Here is a 22,430-nt window from a genome sequence, read left to right as displayed (position 1 = left end):
ATTCTACCTTGCAGAAAGGGACATATTGGATTAATCACTCTTATCAGGAATTCGGCCTGGACTTCCCTGGTGGTCCGGTAATTAAGGAAATCCAGGGGACATGGGTTCAAGCCCTGGTCCAGGAAGACACCACATGCTGCAGGACAACCCAGCCTGTGTGCCACACCTACTGAGCCCACACTCACTCCTGAGCTTGCACAGCCCAGAGGCCACGCTCCACAACGAGAGAGGCCGCCGCAGCAAGCCCAGGCACTGCAACCAGAGTGGCCCCCCTCACCACAAGCAGAGAAAGACTGCTCGCAGCAATGATGACCCAGCGCAGACAAAGTAAATTAAAGGCAGCTGCGGGCGGCCGGGGGCAGTGCTTCAGATCCCTTCTTTTTTTTAAAAAAAAAAAAAAAAGGAATTAGGCCTAACAGTCAAACCCTAGAGCTACTTCAGAATGTAAAGCTACTATATGACAAAATATAGAAGTCTCTGTAAGTATTAATGATCGAAGACATTTATAATGTCATCATTTAGATTTCCCAGAGTATATCAGGATTTATTGCTTTGGCTCTTGAATTTTAGTATGGCCTTAAGTGGATCGTCCTTAATGAAACAAGTATACATGCTGAACTGTTTATAAATATTAATAGTCTGACCTATATGTAAGCTGAGATACTAGAGATACAGGTCACAGATATTACTTAGTACATATGCCATCTTCTGGAGAACTGTAGAGGGAGAGTATTGTACAATATTATTGATTCAGGAATCAAGAAAACCTGATAAAATTGTAAATGAGGTGTTTCCTTAATTTTTCTTCTTATCATCAGTATATAGAAACACCATAGGTTCCTGTACATGGATTTTTGTGTCCTATAACTTTACAGATTTCATTTATTCTAACATTGGGTTGGCCAAAAAGTACATTTGAGTTTTTCCATAGACCTTTCAGAAAAACCTGAATGAACTTTTTGGCCAACCCAACAGTTTATTTGTGGAATCATTAGGATTTTCTTCTGCAATAGTGACAGTTACTTCTTCCTGATTTGTAGCAGTTTCCAAACTGCTACAGCCAGGACTTCCAATACCGCGTTGAATAAAAATGGTGAGAGTGGGCATACTTGCCTTGTTCCTGATCTTAAAGGAAATGCTTTGGGGTTCTCACCATTGAGCATAAAGGCAGCTGTGGTTTTGTCATATATGGACTATGTTATATTGACACATATTACCTCTGTATCCAGTTTGTTGAGACTTTTTTTTTTTTAATCAGCCTTGCCATGGCACGCAGAATCTAAGTTCCCTGATGAGAGATCGAACACATGCCCCCTGTAGAGGGAGCATGAAGTTTTAACCACTGGGCCACCAGGGGAGTTCCATGGTTCCTGTTAACACCTTTCCTGACATGTTAATGATAGCTTGTCTTAGGGTGGGTATCTTTTGAGTTCATCTTATTCGCACTCTCTGGGTTTCCTGATCTGGATGTCTGTTTCCTTCCCCAGGTTAGGGATGTTTTCAGTTCCTTCTGGAACCTCTATAAGACACACATTGCTTCACCTGATGTTGTCCCAGAGGTCCCTTCAACGGTCATCACTTTTAAAAAACCCTTCTTACTTTTTGTTGCTCTGTGAGTTCCACTGCCTGTGTTCCAAGTCACTGATTCTTCTGCTTTGTCTAGTCTGCTAATGAACCCGTCCAGTGCATTTCTCAGTTGCATTAAGGTATTCTTTCTTTTAACTCCGTGCCTTCTATTTGGTGCCTGTGTGCCAAGTTACTTCAGTCGTGTCAAGCTCTTCGTGACACTATGGACTGTAGCCTGCCAGGCACCTCTGTCCATGGAATTCTCCAGGCAAGAATCCTGGACTGTTACTGTGCCCTCCTCCAAGGGATCTTCCTGACCCAGAGACTGAACCCACATCTCTTGCATCTCCTGCCCTGGCAGGCAGGTTCTTTACCACTAGCGCCACTGGGAAGCCTAAAACCCCGTGCTTTGGGATGAAGCTCTAAGACAAGCCAACAGGCCTCTTTTACAGAAAGACGGGCTGTGTTTCAGTCTGCCATCTGTGCAGTGACTGCAGGCGGTAGCCTCCCGCGCACTGACTCTGAGATCATCGTAACCCTGTGGGACCAAGGAAAGCAATCCTGTCTGGCCACCAGAGCCACGGGATCAGGGCACCCCTCAGGCAGCAGCCACAGAAGCTGAGGCACCAGACATCTCTAAGAGCTCCCCCAAGAGATGCTGGCTTCCCGGACCATGGCAGAGAGAGAGTGTGAAGACAGCACCGCCCTCCTGGGTCTCTCTCTGCTTTACAGCCAGCACTTACATGGGTGGAATCAGAGTCCTGCCCCTCAACCTGGAGCTGTGCTTACAGGATTATGGGCCTCCTTCCCCAGAAGACAGCCCCTGGGTCTGTTGCCTCTCTTTTCCTATCTATCCCCTTGAGAGCTGCAAGCATACTTCCCTCTGGTCACCACAGTCAGAAAATGTAGAGGCGTCCCCAGTAGCAGCTTCAAAAATCGGAGGACCAGAAAAGGGTATAAGCTCCCTTCTGAGAGAGGGTCAAGCTGGAGTGAGGCAGAGGAGAAGCAGAGAGCGCTTCCACCAGCCTTCACTACCCAAGGGCAGCCCTGCAGACTTCTAGAAGCATGTTGGAGTGAAACCCTGCCCTTCAGGCTGAAGCTCTTGGCCAGGCAAAGGAGCCTCTTCCTCAGAAAGACCTGGGGTGTGTTTCAGTCTGCTCTGTGGCAAGAACTGGCTCTCCAATTGTTACAGCCCCATGGGATTCAGGAATGCAAGCCCCCCTCACCCTCCCAACCTCGAGCCAAGCAATCAAGGAGTGTCTGCCGGCGACAGCTGGAAAAACCAGGACACCAGGTGCAGAAGCAGAGTACCACCACACGCAGATAAAAGCTTCCCTCTGGAGATACTGGTGCTCTGGAGCTCAGCAGAGGGACTGCATGAAGACCATCGCCTTCAGGAAAGAAGAGGGTAAAGATGGTGCCCACAGCCTCAGCAAGGCAGAGGAAAGCAGAGTACCCACCAGCCTCCACCCCAGAGAGGGTTCTAACTGGTCCCTGTCCCTTGAGCCAGTGCTTTAAGATCAACAAATGAACCTCTTTCACATAGAATCTGGGGGATACTCAAGGGCTGCTTCTGTGCTGGGGCCGGTGGCAGGTGATCTAGCAGAGTTCTTTTGGCCCAGGCTATTTCTAGCTTCTGTGCATCCCTTTGGTCTCACAGATGCAGCCTCGTTGGTTCTCAAAGCCAGATATCGGGGAGGCTCACCCTCAGGCACAGGTGAGGTGGCTCATTTGGGGACAAACCCTTTGCTCCCCAGAGGGAAGCTCCGGGTCTGTGAGCTCCCTCCTGACGGCTGGTTGCTACAACCACACAGTGGAGTGGGATTTGCGCTGAGACTGGTCAGTAGCCTCCTCTACCCCTTTCACACCCACACTTCTTCACCTGACATGGAGGACTTGCTCACTTAGTTTTCAGGGCTTTTGTTTTCTTTTTTCCCAGATGAAACCATTCCATCTGTGGCTGTCGATTCTGTGTCTGGGAGCGGTGAGGTCTGCATCTCCTCGTCTTGAACTGCCTCTCCCTCACTTTAGAATACAGCCTTCGTGTTCAATGAACAGTTCCCAATATATATTTTAAATTGGAGGACAGTTTGTCAGCTACTTAATCAAATTTAAAATGTGTTTAACCTTTTGACCCTGAAATCCCAGGTACTGATTATAGAAATATTAAATGTTCAAGTAGGTCTTGGGGATATTTTATAGCAGTACTTTTCTAATAGTAGTAATTGGGGGAAAAAACAAATTAATTAAAAACCCAATAAGGACTAAAAATTTACACATGCAAGCCATATAATGGAAAACAATGAAACAGATGAGAATAGCTAAAAGAATATATACTGACACAGAAAAACCTCTAAGATAAATTGTTACCCAAAAAGGCAGTTGCAAGGTGATATATGGTCCCATTTATGTAAATATAAATGAATAAATAAACAACCAAATGTGTACATAACTGCATTCAAAATTTAACACCAAACTCTCATCTCTGATTTTCTCTGAAGGAAATAACAGACACATCTAGGTGTTAGAACTGCCCCTTTTTATTCTGTGGAACTCCATAGAGCCTGAATTTGAAAATGAGATATTCTGCTTATAAATCATATAAATTGAATATATATATATATATATATATATATATAAAGATGGACTCATAGGCAAAAAAAGATTAATCTATAAATTGGCTTTCAATCTTTGTTTTATGTAAATACTTAACTGATGGCTGCTATTTTATTTGTATCAATAAACATTTATCTTTACAATATGTAAGATTTTATAAAAACAGCAACTATTGTGCTCGCTTCCGCAATACACATACTAAAAACAGCAAGTATGTACCCAGTGTATCCCTCTCTGAGCTAAATCCTCTGCAAGCCTTAAATCTATAAACCTATGGGGTATAAGCACAGTAATCTCCATCTACCGCTGAGGAATCTGAGTCTTGGAGAAGTAATTTGCCCAGCTGACACTTGGTATTTGGCAGAGATGGGTTCTAAGTGCCTAGGATTATAATCAATTAAATGTTAACACTAATTACTAATATTTATAAGAAATGCAATATGTAGAGCTATCTTTTGTTTGTGTCACTTGACTATAAACAGCCTTGTAGAATAGCTTGTTATCACCCTCTTAATTCAGATGAGCAAGCCCTAGATATGACTTGCTGTAAATCACACATGTGCCAAGTGAACTAGAACATAGATTTCTGACTCTAGGGCCTTTCTAATTTTTACCAAGGAACCACAGCTTAAAAGGCACTTTGACAAACTGGAGACTATCCAAAAGCAGCCAAGACACTGGGAAAAAATACAATTCGTTACGAGAAACTATGGCACCCATCTTCTGAAACCCTAAATGCTATATGGAAATAGATCGAGACTATTCTACTTGACTTGGAGAGCAGTACAAGGTCAGAGGGAGAAAATTATGGGGAAATATATCTTCATGATGAAAACTTTCTATTAAGTAGATCTTTCTTATAATTGAATGAACTTTCTCATGTGGTAGCAAGTCTCCCATCATTGGAAGATTCAAACAGTGGCTGGATAACCACTTTCCTGAAATCCTACAGAAAAGATTCATGTAGAAAGTTGAACCACATGAGCTATAAGATCCCCTTTAAGATTCTGTCTTTTAAATTTTGTCACAAAGAGTCTTTTTCAACTATCATTTGCCATTTATATCTGTAGCAAAGCAATACAGGATATGAAATTAATTTTTCTGATATTACAGATTACCCTGTTAAGGGACTTCCCTGGTGGCCCAGTGGTTAAGAATTAGCCTTGCAATGAAGGGGACAGGAGTTCAATTCCTGGTGGGGGAACTAAGATCCCACGTGTTGTGGAGCAACGAAGCCTACGCACCCCAACTACAGTGCCCATGTGCTTCTGAGCCTGTGTGGCACAACTGGAAAGCCCGTGTGCACAGACAAAGGGCCCGCATGATGGAACTGAGACCCGGCCCAGCTGAATAAATTAAAAAAAAAGTATACTGTCTTGCATGCACACTAAGTCACTTCCGATGTGTCCAACTCTTTGCAATGCTATAGACTGTAGCCTGCCAGGCTCCTCTGTCCATGGGATTCTCCAGACAAGAACACTGGAGGGGGCTGCTGTGCCCTCGTCCAGGGGATCTTCCCGACCCAGGGATCGAACCCCCGTCTCCTACGTCTACCTGCACTGGCAGGCGGGTTCCTCACCACTAATGCCACCAGCATAATCTCACCCGTGTTTCCTTCAGTATACATATCCACTTTCCACTCATCTCACAGTAGTTTAAAGCAGACCTCCAGGAACGCTGGTTTGGGTCGGAGTGACATGCTTGGTGTCCTTTAGTGCAATACCTGTTACCTCCTTACCTATAGAACGGCCTTCCTGGTAAACCAAGAGGATCAATGAATGCTCTTTCAAGAAACATCAGCTGGTCATTCATGATTCTCACTACCATGGGGCTTTGAGAATACAAAAATAGATAATTAAAATCCTTACCATGAAGCCACATTTCAAACTATTAAATAAGGATAAGGCATGGGGAAAATAAACTTCTAAATCACAGACTTCTAAGAAAATGAATATTAAATACCCAGGCTCATATGGTAAGCTGCATATAACAGCAGGCACATCTTTCTATTATTTATAATAGACAAAGAGACTGATTAGGAAATGGTTTGATTTCTTTTTCAAGACCACAGACTTTCCCTAAAGAAGTGAAAGACATTTTTAATTGTTTGCAGGAGAGCCAGCACCCCTGCAAAGATAGACAGCGTGGACTGCCAAGCTATTCTTGATAAGTCATTCAGTTCCACCATGGAGGACAGTAGCAGAGTAAAGGCTGAACAACACAGAATGAAGGGAGTTTGCAGGAGTCTCCAAGCAGGGAGACAGACAGCTGTACCTCGTGGGCAGGGAGCCCCTCCACACTTGGAATCTGCCAACTTAATCTTTTGGGGTGCTGCACAAGTTCCCTAGGTTGTCCTACAACCCCAGGGAGAGAGAAAGACCCCTCACAATGATTGACACAGCTTTCTGCCTGCATGGGAGGTGGGAAACCTTGTTTGAGTGAATTTTAAAAATATTAAGAAAAGTGATATGAAGTGTGAGGTGGTGCAGTTTATGCTTGTTAAATAATGCTTTGAGTATAATTCAAATTATTTTTCAACTTTCAAGTGGTAAGAGGTTAAAGGACATGCAAAAAAAAAAGTATAAGAAAGAATTTCTACACTGTTCACAGGACTATTTGGGACTGTAGTAAAATGGGTTATGAATGCACTTAAACCCTCAGAATTATGAATTACCAGCAGCAGTCAGAATTCTTACTATGCAAACTTCCAAAGACATGTCTCCTTAGCCCCCGCCATGGGATGAGTTTTTTATCTTTCAGTAGCAACGTGCCTCAAACTTTAATGTGAATACTTGGAGAGTCTACTGCAGAATTCCAACTCAGCGGGTCTGGCACGAGCTCTGATATTCTGTCTTTCTAACAAGCTCCTGGGTGAGGCTGATGCTGCTGGTTGGAAGACCATAATCTGAGTAGCAGTGATTCTGAATTGAATGCTTCTTTGAGGGCACACAGTTCATTCCACTAACCACATTGCTTTTAAAAACAGTAGATAGCTTTACATTTGAAACTTACTTATTCAGATCAACTTGTGAAAGTCTTCTGTGGAAATCTGAAGCGGCTTCTGAGAAGTTTTTCACAGCAGAAAATAAGGACTCTTTAAAAAATAGAAGAATAGAGGTGAAATTATTAACCACAAGTGCTTCACATTTCAGTTTCACTTTCCAGCCGTCCCCATGCTAGCTTGCTATGACTCAATAGGTATTGAAACTATTTTTCTACTGAGTCTTCTTGTAGATCCTTGGAATGTATTAGGATATCTTGTAACAAAGAAATAATGTATAAAATTTAAAATGGCAAAATTGGTTCTGAAGGAAATAACAAATTTCAAGAGTCTAGGACATAAAAACTCAATTTATCAGAAACTCAGCATTCATTTATTTATTCTTTCAGTACTTTTTTATTGGGACAACTGTATGCCAGACACTATAAATGAGCTTCATTCCTATAATTATTACAGAATAAAATAATGTCATTTTTAGTTTTTAAGTAGTACATTTAAGATCTTATTTAAGGCAACCTGTGACAGACAAGCTGATACATTCAAACTCTGAGAACTGGGATCCAGTTTGGTCTGATCAATCTTTAGTTCACAAAATTTCTAAGAAAAGAGATTAGGAAAGTGTATCATTTTTATAACAACCTGTTTATCATTTTCCATCTTTTCAAAACTGGATACTACTATACATTATTGATTTGCTTCTTGCATTAATCCTATAATGCAGGGGATTCAATATTCATTTTATAGATAAAGTATTACAGCTCCAAACATGGGATCTCTGTGAGACTACAAAGCTAGTAAGTAATGCATTCAGTATAAGTACATTCAATAGAAGAAATAAGGTCCTTTTTTGGCCTTCAGTTATTGTTGCTGCTTTTAATATTATGTACAAATCAAACAATCTAATAGTAGCTATTATGAAACCTAAGGGAAAAGAGTGTTGAAGAAACTTTAAATTTCAAATGAAACACAAAAGTCAAAATATTAATAGAGAAAAATTGAAACGTGTCCCTAGGATTCAGTGGCATAAGTAAATGAAACCTTTGGAAACAGCAGTTTTAGTAGAGTCTTAGGAATATAAGACAATGCAATGAGTTGATAAGCAGGATGTAGAGAAATGTATATCCATCTATCCATCAACTTTGTACACAGTCCTTCTGCTGCAACTGTTTAATCTGTCTCTCAGTTGGACCCTCCATAATAAAAATTAGTAAAGGCTAATTCACCAGAAAGAAATTGGGGCATTTATGAAGAGAAACAGATGCTGGACAGCCACAGGACTCCGCACACCCATCCTGCTTCAGGCTCTGCTTGCTTCTTCGTTTCATCTCTCTTCATTTTCCCCATCACTGCAGTGACTGTAGAGTCATAATGATGTAAGCACCATTTTCTAAATTTTTCTTTGCTTCAGTTTCTAGATCTTAGTATTGCTGCTAATCCTCTTTCTGAAGATTACTAATTGCTATGTGACTATATTCAGAAGCCATTACTGACCATCCAGTACTCATTTTCAGGGCCCTTAGAGTACTCTCCATGTATCCCTCTAACAGCTTATCTCCTGTGTCTGGTCTTCTCCTTCTCCATGAGAATATAAGCTCTGTGAGGACAATGACTATTTCTTAAACTTCTTTCTATCTTCCAGGAAATAATGGAGCACTTGGCACACAGCAGACACTCAGTAAGTGTTTGTTAACTTGATATATACAAAGAAGATGTACTCCCAGAACAGTAAAAGAGAATGGTTACAATAAAACAGTAATAATAGCTAACATTATGAGCACTGTCAGTCACCATTATTTCTATGTACCAACCAACTGAATCTCCACAACGATCTTGGAAACATATTTTCCTATTTTATTCACAATAAAATGGACAGTAAAGGTGTTAAGTAACTTTCCCAAGATCTGACAGTGACTAAATATTAGAGCCAGGATCTGAGCCAGGAAACTACTTTAAGATACAATGCTTAATGCTCCTACACTACTCTGTGCTATAATAAATTTCATCACTGCTTCCCAAGAGAGACTTGGTGTGAAACAGCAACCACAAAAAGGCAAGATAGAAAAGGAAGGAATGCTGAAAACTATGTAAAAATCTTCCATGTAGGAAAACACTAATAGGTAAATGCTGTAATAATAATGGTAGTAATTATAATACATATATGTAGCGGAATTTGTGGCTTTCTCTACTTCCCCATCTTTCTGTAATATTGTTACACTATAATAGTATTGTACTTATAACAATAAAAGCATTTTTAAAGGCAGCAATATAGGGAAAATATTTATCAGCCCAATGTTTGCAGCACAAACTTAGCACAATGGATTCATCCTACACATATCAAACTAAATGGCACTGTGTAATAGGTGTTTAAAGTTCTTTGTCTAGAAGGCAGAATGGTGAAATGAAGTGGGGATAAATTCTAGGATGAAACTGTATGCACTGATGACAGGAGAGGATATTTTAAAGCTCTAACTTGACGACTGTAAAATACCTGCCCAACCATTTCTTACCGAATGATACTCCATGGCCTCTACATGCTTGCTCATGTTTCCTGGATGAATTATAGATACTCCTTGCATAGTTTTCCAAAGTTTTTGCATAGTCTTGAATATTGAAAGGAATGATTTTAGCGTCTGCAAGCTCATAAACCAATGCTCCTCGTAGCTGAGCCACAGCAAGCTGCTTTTTAAACGTGGGGTCATAAAACTTCTCTACCAACTCAAATGTCTCATAAATTGTATGGTATATTGGATAGCTGCTGTAAGTATCTGTTTTCTGGAGAAAAAAAAGGTGGAGAGGGATCAAGTATAGAAAAATATTAAATATTCAAATTATATTTTATGGAATTATAAAATGCTTCCATTAAAAAACATAACCATATGGTACGCTGAGTTTCATCACAATAAAGGAGAAACTTAAGGCTAATTCACTAAGAGTTCACCATGAAATGTTCACCAACTTAAAATTTTACCATTATTCACTTAGTAATTCATATAATCTTCATTTAAAATACTGCTTCTTGAAAATTTTCCTCATTGCTTTGCTGACAATTAAGGAGTACATACTCGAATATCAGCACAGTTAGAAATCAATTGACTGAGAATGAAAGGTTCTGTGCAGCTCAGTAATTGATAATAACTGGAGGATTATTCAGGTGACGCTTTAACAACATGAGTTTGAACTGCAGGGGTTCACTTATACACAGATTTTTTTTTTTATAATAAATACATACTATAGGATCCCAAATGTAAAGTTACACATGATTTTCAACTTCTCCAGGGGTTAACACCTCTGTCTCCTGAGTTGTTTAAAGGTCAGCTGTACCTTTAAGCCTTTCGCCTGCATTCCCAAGTAATGTATATCCACATGCCACCTAATCTTTGTTACAAAATTAAGGATTATCATTATAAACAAATTGTTACAGGGTGGTACCCCATGTAAATATTTTTGACTACTTAGATCTGCTTTTCTTAACATTAGTTTACCTGTTTCTTTGATATAAACCTATCATTTTTATTGCTTTTAATATCACTGAAAGGAATCTTTGTATCTATCTCCTTCCATTTATCTAACATTCTGCTTTTAATCTGCATTGTCTTAGAAACTAGATCACTTTGTTCAGAATGATGACAGAATACAAAAGTGAACAGGCTTTGAAAGAGAGTAAAGTGCCTCTCTTTTCTTTTTTTAAAGGCAGCTTTAATGAGGTGTAATTTAATAACATTCATCAACATTAAGTGTACAGTGTGGTGAGTTTTTGTCTTTTTATTTTTTATTTTTTTTAATTTAAATATTTATTTTTTTTATTTTTTATTATTTTTTTTAATTTAAATATTTATTTTAATTGGAGGCGAATTACTTTACAATATTGTATTGGTTTTGCCATACATCAACATGAGTCTGCCACGGGTGTACACGTGTTCCCCATCCTGAACCCTCCTCCCTCCTCCCTCCCCATACCATCCCTCTGGGTCATCCCAGTGCACCAGCCCCAAGCTTCCTGTATCCTGCATCGAACCTGGACTGGTGATTTGTTTCTTATATGATATTATACATGTTTCAATGCCATTCTCCTAAATCATCCCACCCTATCCCTCTCCCACAGAGTCCAAAAGACTGTTCTATACATCTGAGTTTCTTTTCCTATCTTGCATACAGGGTTATCGTTACCATCTTTCTAAATTCCATATATATGCGTTAGTATACTGTATTGGTGTTTTTCTTTCTGGATTATTTCACTCTGTATAATAGGCTCCAGTTTCATCCACCTCAGTTGAACTGATTCAAATGTATTCTTTTTAATGGCTGAGTAATACTCCATTGTGTATATGTCTTTTGATATTTAAAAGAAAATTTTTGGCTGTGCCACATGGCATGTGGGACCTTTATTCCCCGACCAAGGATCTAACCTGTGCCCCCTGCAGGGGAAGCATGGAGTCTGATTGATGGGAATTCCCAAAAGTACATCTCTTACGAATGAAGTGTAATGAGTAGCAGTATACTGATTTATGCACTTATTTTGGGTTATTCTGCAGCTGTTTTTGCTTACTTCCCTGTTCTTAGTTGTATTCTGGATAGTCAAATTTGCAAGGGATATGTATTCTAGACAAGCATGTTGTTGGCATATTGCACTTATCAGAAAATTAGTAAAATTTTTGACAAACCTAAGTGTACTGATGTAATCTTCAATATGACTTATGACATAACTTATAACATAGACAAAAATGGTATAGGTTTGCCTAACCCATATACTTACATACCATCAATGTGCTTGAGATGCAATGGGGCAGACCAGAAAAGAACTAAATTTTCCAACAACACCTGCATCAGAAGAAGGATGCAAACCTCTTGGCAGTGATAACCAGCTAAGCACCTGGCATTACTCTGTCAATTACCACTTCACTGAATAACCCTGGCAGTGAACATTCACAAAATAACACAAATTATTTCTCAGTCTATCTACAGTAGGACCTACAGTCTTAGCTCTATCCCTGGCATTCTTCCCAGGGCACAGTGCCCAGGGCCCAACCATTAAATGACAGAATTCCTAACAAAAGGAATGTGGATTAAGTGCTATGTATCCAAAATAAAGAAGATGGCTTACCCTATTCTTAGTGTAACGGACTCTTCCTGAAGCAATCCCAAGTCTCTGAAAATAAGCTTCAAAATCACTTCCAGATCCCAGCTTGTTAATTCTAAATGTAAAATATAACACACACACATGAATAAATAAATGCAAAAATAGATAATATAAATAGATGGGACAATGAATCCTGTCCCAACAACTGCAAGGAACTGTATGGTACCTTTGCAAAAATTAAAAAAGGTATACCAACCTCAAGAAAACTTTCCTATGAAGATCCCCTGCAGTAGGAAATGGCAACACACAACCAGTACTCTTGCATGGAAAATCTCATGGACAGAGGCGCCTGGCAGGCTACAGTTCATGGGGTTGCAAAGAGTTGGACCAGACTTAGCAACTAAACAACAACACCCCGACGATATGCTGATTTTAAACAATGAAAACTTTTTTTATTTTATTACGTAAAATAACAAATAAACTTTAATTTATTTTAAAATTTATTTTTAAACTTTAGAAAATAAAGTTGATTAAAATGTGGAAAAAAAGGAACTTCCCTATTACATCTGTTTATACCTATGATAAAACTATAAATCTGTACTGACTACAACCAGAGTTGGGCAGTGACACCAAATTTGGCAACCTGGTAACTATCAAATCAGATCAGATCAGTCACTCAGTCGTGTCCGACTCTTTACGACCCCATGAATCGCAGCACGCCAGGCCTCCCTGTCCATCACAAACTCCCGGAGTTCACTCAGACTCACGTCCATTGAGTCGGTGATGCCATCTAGCCATCTCATCCTCTGTCATCCCCTTCTCCTCCTGCCCCCAATCCCTCCCAGCATCAGAGTCTTTTCCAATGAGTCAACTCTTCACATGAGGTGGCCAAAGTACTGGAGTTTCAGCTTTAGTATCATTCCTTTCAAAGAAATCCCAGGGCTGATCTCCTTTAGAATGGACTGGTTGGATCTCCTTGCAGTCCAAGGGACTCTCAAGAGTCTTCTCCAACACCACAGTTCAAAACATCAATTCTTTGGCGCTCAGCCTTCTTCACAGTCCAACTCTCACATCCATACATGACTACAGGAAAAACCATAGCCTTGACTAGACGAACCTTTGTTGGCAAAGTAATGTCTCTGCTTTTGAATATGCTGTCTAGGTTGGTCATAACTTTGCTTCCAAGGAGTAAGTGTCTTTTAATTTCATGGCTGCAGTCACCATCTGTAGTGATTTTGGAGCCCAGAAAAATAGTCTGACACTGTTTCCACTGTTTCCTCATCTATTTCCCATGAAGTGGTGGGACCGGATGCCATGATCTTCGTTTTCTGAATGTTGAGCTTTCAGCCAACTTTTTCACTCTCCTCTTTCACTTTCATCAAGAGGCTTTTTAGTTCCTCTTCACTTTCTGCCATAAGGCTGGTGTCATCTGCATATCTGAGGTTATTGATATTTCTCCCAGCAATCTTGATTCCAGCTTGTGCTTCTTCCAGTCCAGCATTTCTCATGATGTACTCTGCATAGAAGTTAAATAAGCAGGGTGACAGTATACAGCCTTGACGTATTCCTTTTCCTATTTGGAACTAGTCTGTTGTTCCATGTCCAGTTCTAACAGTTGCTTCCTGACCTGCAAATTCTCAAATACAAATTTCTCAAGAGGCAGATCAGGTGGTCTGGTATTCCCATCTCTTTCAGAATTTTCCACAGTTTATTGTGATCCACACAGTCAAAGGCTTTGGCATAGTCAATAAAGCAGAAATGGATGTTTTTCTGGAACTCTCTTGCTTTTTCCATGATCCAGCGGATGTTGGCAATTTGATCTCTGGTTCCTCTGCCTTTTCTAAAACCAGCTTGAACATCAGGAAGTTCACGGGTAACTATGGCCTCAGCATTTATGGTATTTTTTGAGGGAAAACAAATAATAAGATATGATCTCTCCCCTCAGAGAACTGTGGTCTAGTATGAAAACTGTCATGAGAAAGTCTACATTTAAGATCACGAAGACTCTAAATGTGCCCTAGTATATTTCAGAAATAAATCTAATTATATTTCTTTGCATATAATTAAGAAGCCAGTGTATACATACATATATATTTATATATAATGTAATGACATAGAAGATTTTCACTCAAAATGATGTCAGTAAAACAGAATATAAAATTACGTAGACATTAAGAACCTAACTATATACTTCCAAACTATTAGATGTGTTTTTGAGATTGAGACCTTGGGATGTTTTTTAATCTTTTACTCTAGTGTTTTTCTTATTTCTGGATAAGTAAATAAAACATAATGAAGATACATTTAAACTCTCACAAGCCTTATTTGCTATGAATTGTTACCAACAGCTGGTTTTAGAAAAAGCATAGCAGTTGAAAACAAATATAAATACAAAATAAGTGCACGACAGCTGTTGTACAAATGAGAAGTAAAAATTAATTCTTGCACAAATTCTAAACTAACTACAGGTAAAGACATAACTTGGTGGATGCTGATAATGCACCTTAATAAATTTAGAAAGAAATAACCCATCATTTTTTTTACTTCATCATTACCATTTGAAGTTATATTTATTAATATATTTAATACATATAATTCATGTGCTGAGCCATACCTGACTCTTTGTGACCCTATGGACTGTAGCTCGCCAGACTCCTCTGTTTATGCAATTTTCCAATCAAGAATACTGGAGTGGGCTGTTGTTTCCTCATCTAGGGGGTTCTTCCCAACTCAGAGATCAAACTTGCATCTCTTGTGTCTCCTACATTGGCAGGGTGTCTACCTGGGAAGCCCTTATTTAATACATATCTGAATGTAATTTTATACAAGAATGCAAAGTAATACCTAATAATCTTTTACTAAATATTTGCAAAAATATTCTCAAACCATTGAGACATCTGAGAATTGCATGTCTGGAGAAACAATTGCATGTCTGGGAACTCAACTGATCCTGTGGTAGAAAACGTGCATACAAATGATTTACCTAGGCAAAGTTTTACTTTCTGACGAAGGGTCCTTTGCTAACCAGCTTTCATAAAGAGATTTACTCTCAAAACCATCATCAGGGCTGGAGATCTGAAAAGATAAGTCAAATATTAAGAAAAGAGACAGAACAATTACATTTTTGCCAATATTAAAGCACATGTTATTTCACATCAACGTCTCTTTTTATCTACATGAACATTTGTGTTTTATACTCTTTATAGAAAAACATGCTTTTACAAATGGCAGGGGAAAAAAATCCCAGCCCAAACTCCTATTCATTTATAATTTGTACTTGGTAGTAACCTGGCCATGTACTTAGGAGATTGTCCAAGATGATCTACAATGAGGCCTTAGAACAGCAGACAGACATTAAAGAGCTGAGCTTGTCAATGAGTCCTGGTTTTGCAGGGCAGGTGGGGTGAAAAGGAGCAGTTAATTTCAGAAAGTCTGTGTTTAAACAATGTTGGAATTTAATGGGTTTTAATAAGCTACATGACCTCAGGTTTCTCGTTGGGAACTATAAGAACTTATGTAGGGATACACACACAAACATTTTTTATTACCCTCATTAAACATATACTTACAGACATATACTCTCCGTTCCTTTCTCCACTCTAAGTATCACCAACTTAGAAAACAAAAGTTATTTACTGTCCATCAGAAAAAATTAAGACACATCTACTACATACCTCTTTTGTTAGTTTATACACCAATTGATGAAGAAGGGGTGTACAGTCAACTCTGAGAGTGTAATTGCCTGAAAAATACACAAGACACATAAAGTATTTTAATACTTCCAAATGAAACTCCAATCTATATTTAATTCTAACTTTATTTTCCAAGTACAAACAAGATACTATAAACTTCAAATTGAATGCATCATTCCCAGAGAATTAAAAATAGGGTGGAAACATGGAGGAGGAAACAGCAACCCACACCAGTGTTCTTGTCTGGAGAATTCCATGGAGAGGAGACTGGTGGGCTACAGTCTATGGGGTTGCAAAGAGTTGGACACAACTGAGCGACTAACACTTTCACACTCAGGATGGAATTTCTAGCTCCAAGTCACCCTTGGGGAACTGCCTCGTTTTGCAGCACTTTGTGTAAAAATAAAGACTATTATTTAAGACAACAACAACAAAAATAGGATGGAAATAATTCTTCAGTGGCGAGAGAGGCTGCAGGACACACTTAGGACACTGGAGTTTGCTAAGGCGGCAGCTCCCACAGTACCAGTGAGTCATTCTTCACCAAGGCAGTATCGCTCAGGGGGATTTCGGCAAAGGAAGGGGTAAGGCCACAGTATTCATTCTCTTCATTCATAGTTTCCCAACCAGGGATCAAACCCAGGCCCACAGCAGTGTAAGCATGGCATCCTAACCACTGGACCACCCCAGGGAATTCCCTCACTCATTTAATACAATAGTATACAGCAGACATTAGACCAGAGCATGTCAGTGGCTAGTAAGTGTGCTCTGACATGTATCTAGAAATAATAATACAAAGCCTGGAGATACAAATGTCACATATTAGAGTCAAAGGAAGTGTGTAGATTTTGCTCCCTTCAAATCTGTTTCATTACATTCAGGAGGTATTTCTGTATAAAATATTCTGTAAAATATTTCTTCTGAAATATTTTAGTCCAATCCTTTTACTATCTCCACATGAAGAATGTAATGACATACTAGAGATTTTCTTCTCCTTTTTTTGGCACCTCAGGTAGTTCAATGTTATTCAATACAAAGTTTAACCACCCTCTAAAATATCTCGAATCTTCAAAACACATAGTGTGTTTAATAAAAATATTCTTTTTTTAAAAAAAAAAAAAACTTATTTTAAAGCCAAGTAACAATGTTGTGACAGTTTCAGGTGGACAGCAAATGCGGTCAGCCATACATATACATTTATCCATTCTCCCCCAAACTCCCCTCCCATCAAGGCTGCTAAAGACTAGTAATTCAAAATAGGCAAATATAAAGAAATTAGGATCAATCATTTAGTTACGAATCACATTGATTCATTCGAATTATAATGATTTTCTCTCTAGTAAAATGGAAAATGAAGGTATTGAGGTATTGCATAGGAAGAGGAAAACCTTGGTTTACAAACTGAATGTACAGACTTAAATGATGGTATACTATTTAATAACAATCAAAAATAAAATTTACCTTCTATAGATGAATCTGAGTTGATATAAGCGACGCTTCGCTCCTGGAGTGTTTTTACATTCTCCTATAGTTGAAGCAAAGTTGTTACTTCACTCACAGCATTTTGTGGGAATATAAACAAAATAGATTAATTGGGTATAAGAGGGGTCTACAAATACCTCTATAAAACCCATACCTTTGACAATAATTTCTGAGAAAATGCTGTTAACTGCTTGGTTGACAACATTGATACATTTAAACAAGAAAAACATTATGATGCTTAGTTACTGTTTATAGCAATAGCAGTGAGCCCTGAGGCAAAAGTATTATCAGAGTGCAGTTTCCATGCCCTGTGAGTGAATAAAAGAAGGGCAATGCCAAAGAATGCTCAGTCTACTTCACAATTGCACTCATCTTACATGCTAGTACATAATGCTTAAAATTCTCCAAGCCAGGCTTCAACAATATGTGAACCACGAACTTCCAGATGTTCAAGCTAGTTTTAGAAAAGGCAGAAGAACCAGAGATCAAATTGCCAACATCCGCTGGATCATCAAAAAAGCAAGAGAGTTCCAGAAAAATATCTATTTCTACTTTATTGACTATGCCAAAGCCTTTGACTGTGTGGATCACAATAAACTGTGGAAAATTCTGAAAGAGATGGGAATACCAGACCACCTCATCTGCCTCTTGAGAAACCTGTATGCAGGTCAGGAAGCAACAGTTAGAACTGGACATGGAACAACAGACTGGTTCCAAATAGGAAAAGGAGTACATCAAGGCTATATATTGTCACCCTACTTATTTAACTTGTATGCAGAGTATATCATGAGAAACGCTGGGCTGGAAGAAGCACAAGCTGGAATCAAGATTGCTGGGAGAAATATCAATAACCTGCATCTCAGATATGCAGATGACATTACCCTTATGGCAGAAAGTGAAGAAGAACTAAAGAGCCTCTTGATGAAAGTGAAAGAGGAGAGTGAAAAAGTTGGCTTAAAGCTCAACATTCAGAAAACTAAGATCATGGCACCTGGTCCCATCACTTCATGGCAGATAGATAGGGAAACAGAGGAAACAGTGTCAGACTTTATTTTTCTGGGCTCCAAAATCACTGCAGATGGTGACTGCAGCCATGAAATTAAAAGACGCTTACTCCTTGGAAGTAAAGCTATCACCAAGCTAGGCAGCATATTACAAAGCAGAGATATAATTTTGCTAACAATGGTCCATCTAGTCAAGGCTATGGTTTTTCCAGTAGTCATGTATGGATGTGAGAGTTGGACTATAAAGAAGGCTGAGTGCTGAAATACTGATGGTTTTGAACTGTGGTGTTAGAGAAGACTCTTGAGAGTCCCTTGGACTGCAAGGAGATCCAACCAGTCCATCCTAAAGGAAATCAGTCTTGAATTATTCACTGGAAAGACTGATGCTGAAGTTGAAGCTCCAATACTTTGGTCAAATGATGTGAAGAACTGACTTATTTGAAAAGACCCTGATGCTGGGAAAGATTGAAGGCAGGAGGAGAAGGGGACAACAGAGGATGATATGGTTGGATGGCATCACCGACTCGATGGACATGGCTTTGGGTGGACTCTGGGATGGCAGGGAGGCCTGGCGTGCTGCAGTCCATAGGGTCGCAATGAGTCAGACTGAACTGAACTGAATCTCTAGCAATCATTACATATACATAGAAGTGTGAGATCCACTGAAACTGGATATACCCATGTAAATTTATCATTTAAAGTGAATAGTTGAAAATTTGCGTTTATCTAAAACTTTTTTAAGGTATGATGAAGAAAAAGAACAAAAAAAAAGCAGAGAATAGAGAAAAACACTAGAGGGAGAGAGGATGGACAACAGGACTGAGAAGACATTCTTTCTCTCTGTCTGATACACTCACCCTATAAGATAAAGCAGAGGAAGGCTAGTGTCACACACATATGTGAATATGCTGAGACCTCTCTACTCTCTCTAGCTTGCTACCATATAAGAATACGTCACAATAAAAACATTTAAAGCTGTGAGTGGTTATTACACAAATGAGGATTCTTATCTCTGCAGCTGCCCCCACAGGTCAGGTGACAGCTGACTTTGCTATAGATAAATAGAGTCAGAGTCCCCATTATAACATACTTACAGTAGAAATAAAGAAGATTCCTAAGCTATATTTAAGAAGGTAAGGATGCTGTGGAATGTGATCAAGAATCTGGCAGAAAACTAGAAACAGTATCGAAACTGTCTTTTAACCCACATGTATTTAAATTAATGCAAGGCATATTATATCTTGGATTTGTTTTATCTTCATTTTAAGCTGCTGAAATTATAGGAACTGAAATATATATTTATACATGCATGTATTCCTAAGAAATTATTCATCTACAGTTAAGTCTATTCCAAAATGCATATTCACAATATCAGCGTAATAATAAAACTCTGCAATATAAATGGAACAAAGCATAAGTGATACAAGTAACTGTGTGTGATTTTACTTCCGTATTTATTTAATTCATTTTTTTTTTAAGTAAAGTAAGAGGAAAGGAGTCAGAAGGAAACAATAGATGGCAAGAAATACATGACATGCTTTAAAGCAATTCTACAAAATCTGGACTTATAAAGTAGAGGATGGTGAGGGAAATTGTTTTCGGCACACTTGCCTTCTGAGCTTACCTTGCACATTTAAGAACTTAGAGATACTGGACAGAGAGGCTAAGGGAAGAAGATGACAGAGGGGAGCCTAGGAGAGACACTTAAAGCATCAAGAGTCAGTGACAGAATTAATCATAGCTGAAGCAAAAAATAAGTCAATTTACAAAATTATCATCTTATACTCCACAATCAGGCACTTTCATGAATGGTAAAATAAACCCATGTTTACAATTATGTATCAAATCTATAAATGTGAAATTATAATATAGTCACCATAATAGAACATCTGATGTTTTCTTAGATAGAAGAAATCCAAAGAAACTTCAAAAACTTGAAAAGTAACTCCAAGGATCTGTATCAGTTTTTAGACAAGTTAAGTCATTTGTCAGAAACAGCCTGCTAGTTTTAACTACTTTCTGAACATACATATTTTTTACAAAACAAATAATACAAACTAAAATATTTTGACAGTAATAAATTTGTTCACAGTCCAGTAATTAAGAGGATATTCTGTTTTGCCAATCTGCTACGAAAGTAAAAACAAACTCTAATTCCTAAATTCTCTTGACTATTTATCAAAATTAAAACCATATTAGGTAATGGAACCTATTTGTGACTATCCTGCTGCTGCTGCTAAGTCGCTTCAGTCGTGTCTGACTCGGTGCGACCCCATAGCCGGCAGCCCACCAGGCTCCCCCGTCCCTGGGATTCTCCAGGCAAGAACACTGGAGTGGGTTGCCATTTCCTTCTCTGATGCATGCATGCAGGCTAAGTCACTTCAGTCATGAGATATAAATATTTGTTGCCTGTTGACCAAGAAAACAAGAACTCTTCTGTCTTATTTACCTCAGCCCATTCTGTAGAACCCAGAAGTCCAAATTCTTCTGCATCCCAGCTGGCAAAAATGATAGTTCTTCTTGGTCTCCAGCCTGTAATCATTGTTAACACACATAACTAGGTATATCCGCCTAAAAGCTAAGGAAATTTCAGTTCGTCAGTTTTTGTCATCACCTACCACAGAAACACTACTTACCACTTCTGAGCAGTTTCCCAAAACTCTGGGCAACTTCTTGCAAAGTAGCAGCCCCACTGGTTGGGTCAATGCCTCCAAATACCCAGGAGTCCCGATGACCTCCCAGAATAACATACCTGTCTGGGAAAAAATGTGTTCAAAAGAACTTCAACTTTGAATACATTTATAAAGAGTACAACTTATGATTTTAAATTAAACTTCCTCTAATAAATGTACCACCACAGTACAAGATGTTACACATGGGGTTTGAGGGGAGCAAGGGTTACATGTGAGCTCTCTGTACCTAGTACTCAATTTTATTCTGAAACTAAAATCACACTAAAAATAAAGCATATTAAAAATGTTATGTTCTAATCAGAAAAAAAAACTTCCTCTTGAGTTTCCCCATAGAAATGAACACCATAAGGTAGAGTCTTCATTTAGAATTATACTTTTTTCTTCCAAAGTTAGTCATTTCACATCAGCCAGGAAAAAATTAGCCATGGACTAACACCTTCTTGCAATCTTATAAAGCCAAACAACTACAATAATCCATCAACTTACCAGGTTCCACAGATCCTCTGATAGTTCCGATTACATTGTAAATCCGTGTAATTTTGTTGATATTATAAACATGCATTCTAACCTTCCTAGAATTTCAAAGGGGACAAATTACTTCACAAGGAGCATTATGTCTAGCAGCTTTCTTCCACTGTTTTGTTATAAGAAATATCAAAAGTACGGAAAATTGTATAACAGGGCAATAACTTCCCAAATACCCACCATGCAAACTGAAATAACTGTAATACTGTTGAGCCATTTGCAAGTAAGTTGCAGATATCATGACATCTTACTCCTGTGTACTGAAGCATGCACATTAAATTCAAATTTTAAAAATCAAACATCAATATATTTTTCCTCCCTCATAGCTCTATTGTTGATATTTAAAGTTCAAAATATTCTATTATTAAACACAGCTTGTATATTCATTCTAAAATTTTTAAATACATGCTACACAATTACAAAAATAAGGGAGAGAGCCTATTATCTACTAAAGGTCAAAGAAGCCTAATTTTTTAAATATGTATTTATTCATTTGGCTGCACCAGATCTTAGTGGTGGCATGTGAGATCTGATCAGGACCTGGGCCCCCTGCATTGTAAGCTCAGAGTCTTAGCCACTGACCCCCAGGGAAGTCTCTGGAGAAGCTTATTTTTAATTTGTTTTATAGTAATATTAATTCCTGATATTCAGTTAACATTTTCCAAGATTATCAAAATGGTCCATCAGTATACTGTTAAAGAGCTGATTGAGTGCTGCCTACAAGAAACATGATAAACTTTATTGTTAAATGGCAGTTTGAGAAACACCTGCTAA

At 38.7% G+C, this 22,430-nt stretch overlaps 1 protein-coding gene across 8 annotated transcripts in view; it reads right to left on the bottom strand.

The window, feature by feature from the left end:
• NAALAD2 (N-acetylated alpha-linked acidic dipeptidase 2) overlaps positions 1–22,430 on the bottom strand; it is a 51,828-nt gene that overhangs the window by 1,862 nt on the left and 27,536 nt on the right. For 6 of the 8 annotated variants that reach the window (XM_086383053.1, XM_086383054.1, XM_086383059.1 and 3 more), the window contains 10 exons: positions 21,618–21,703; positions 21,075–21,194; positions 20,888–20,970; positions 17,414–17,477; positions 15,935–16,002; positions 15,244–15,335; positions 12,285–12,375; positions 9,691–9,955; positions 7,195–7,276; positions 5,921–6,013 (listed from right to left, as the gene is read on the bottom strand). In XM_086383053.1, the coding sequence (XP_086239179.1) occupies positions 5,921–6,013; positions 7,195–7,276; positions 9,691–9,955; positions 12,285–12,375; positions 15,244–15,335; positions 15,935–16,002; positions 17,414–17,477; positions 20,888–20,970; positions 21,075–21,194; positions 21,618–21,703 (1,044 nt within the window). The remainder of the gene's footprint in view (positions 1–5,920; positions 6,014–7,194; positions 7,277–9,690; positions 9,956–12,284; positions 12,376–15,243; positions 15,336–15,934; positions 16,003–17,413; positions 17,478–20,887; positions 20,971–21,074; positions 21,195–21,617; positions 21,704–22,430) is intronic. The other 2 variants (XM_086383055.1, XM_086383056.1) reach the window with 1 other exon arrangement.

Source organism: Bos grunniens, chromosome 29 (genome assembly GCF_055505025.1).
Source record: "Bos grunniens cultivar Pamir isolate PY7600 chromosome 29, Bosgru_T2T1.0, whole genome shotgun sequence".
NCBI lineage: Eukaryota > Metazoa > Chordata > Mammalia > Artiodactyla > Bovidae > Bos > Bos grunniens.
The sequence above is the reverse complement of the archived record's forward strand: the minus strand, read 5'-3'. Positions and strand labels throughout refer to the sequence as shown.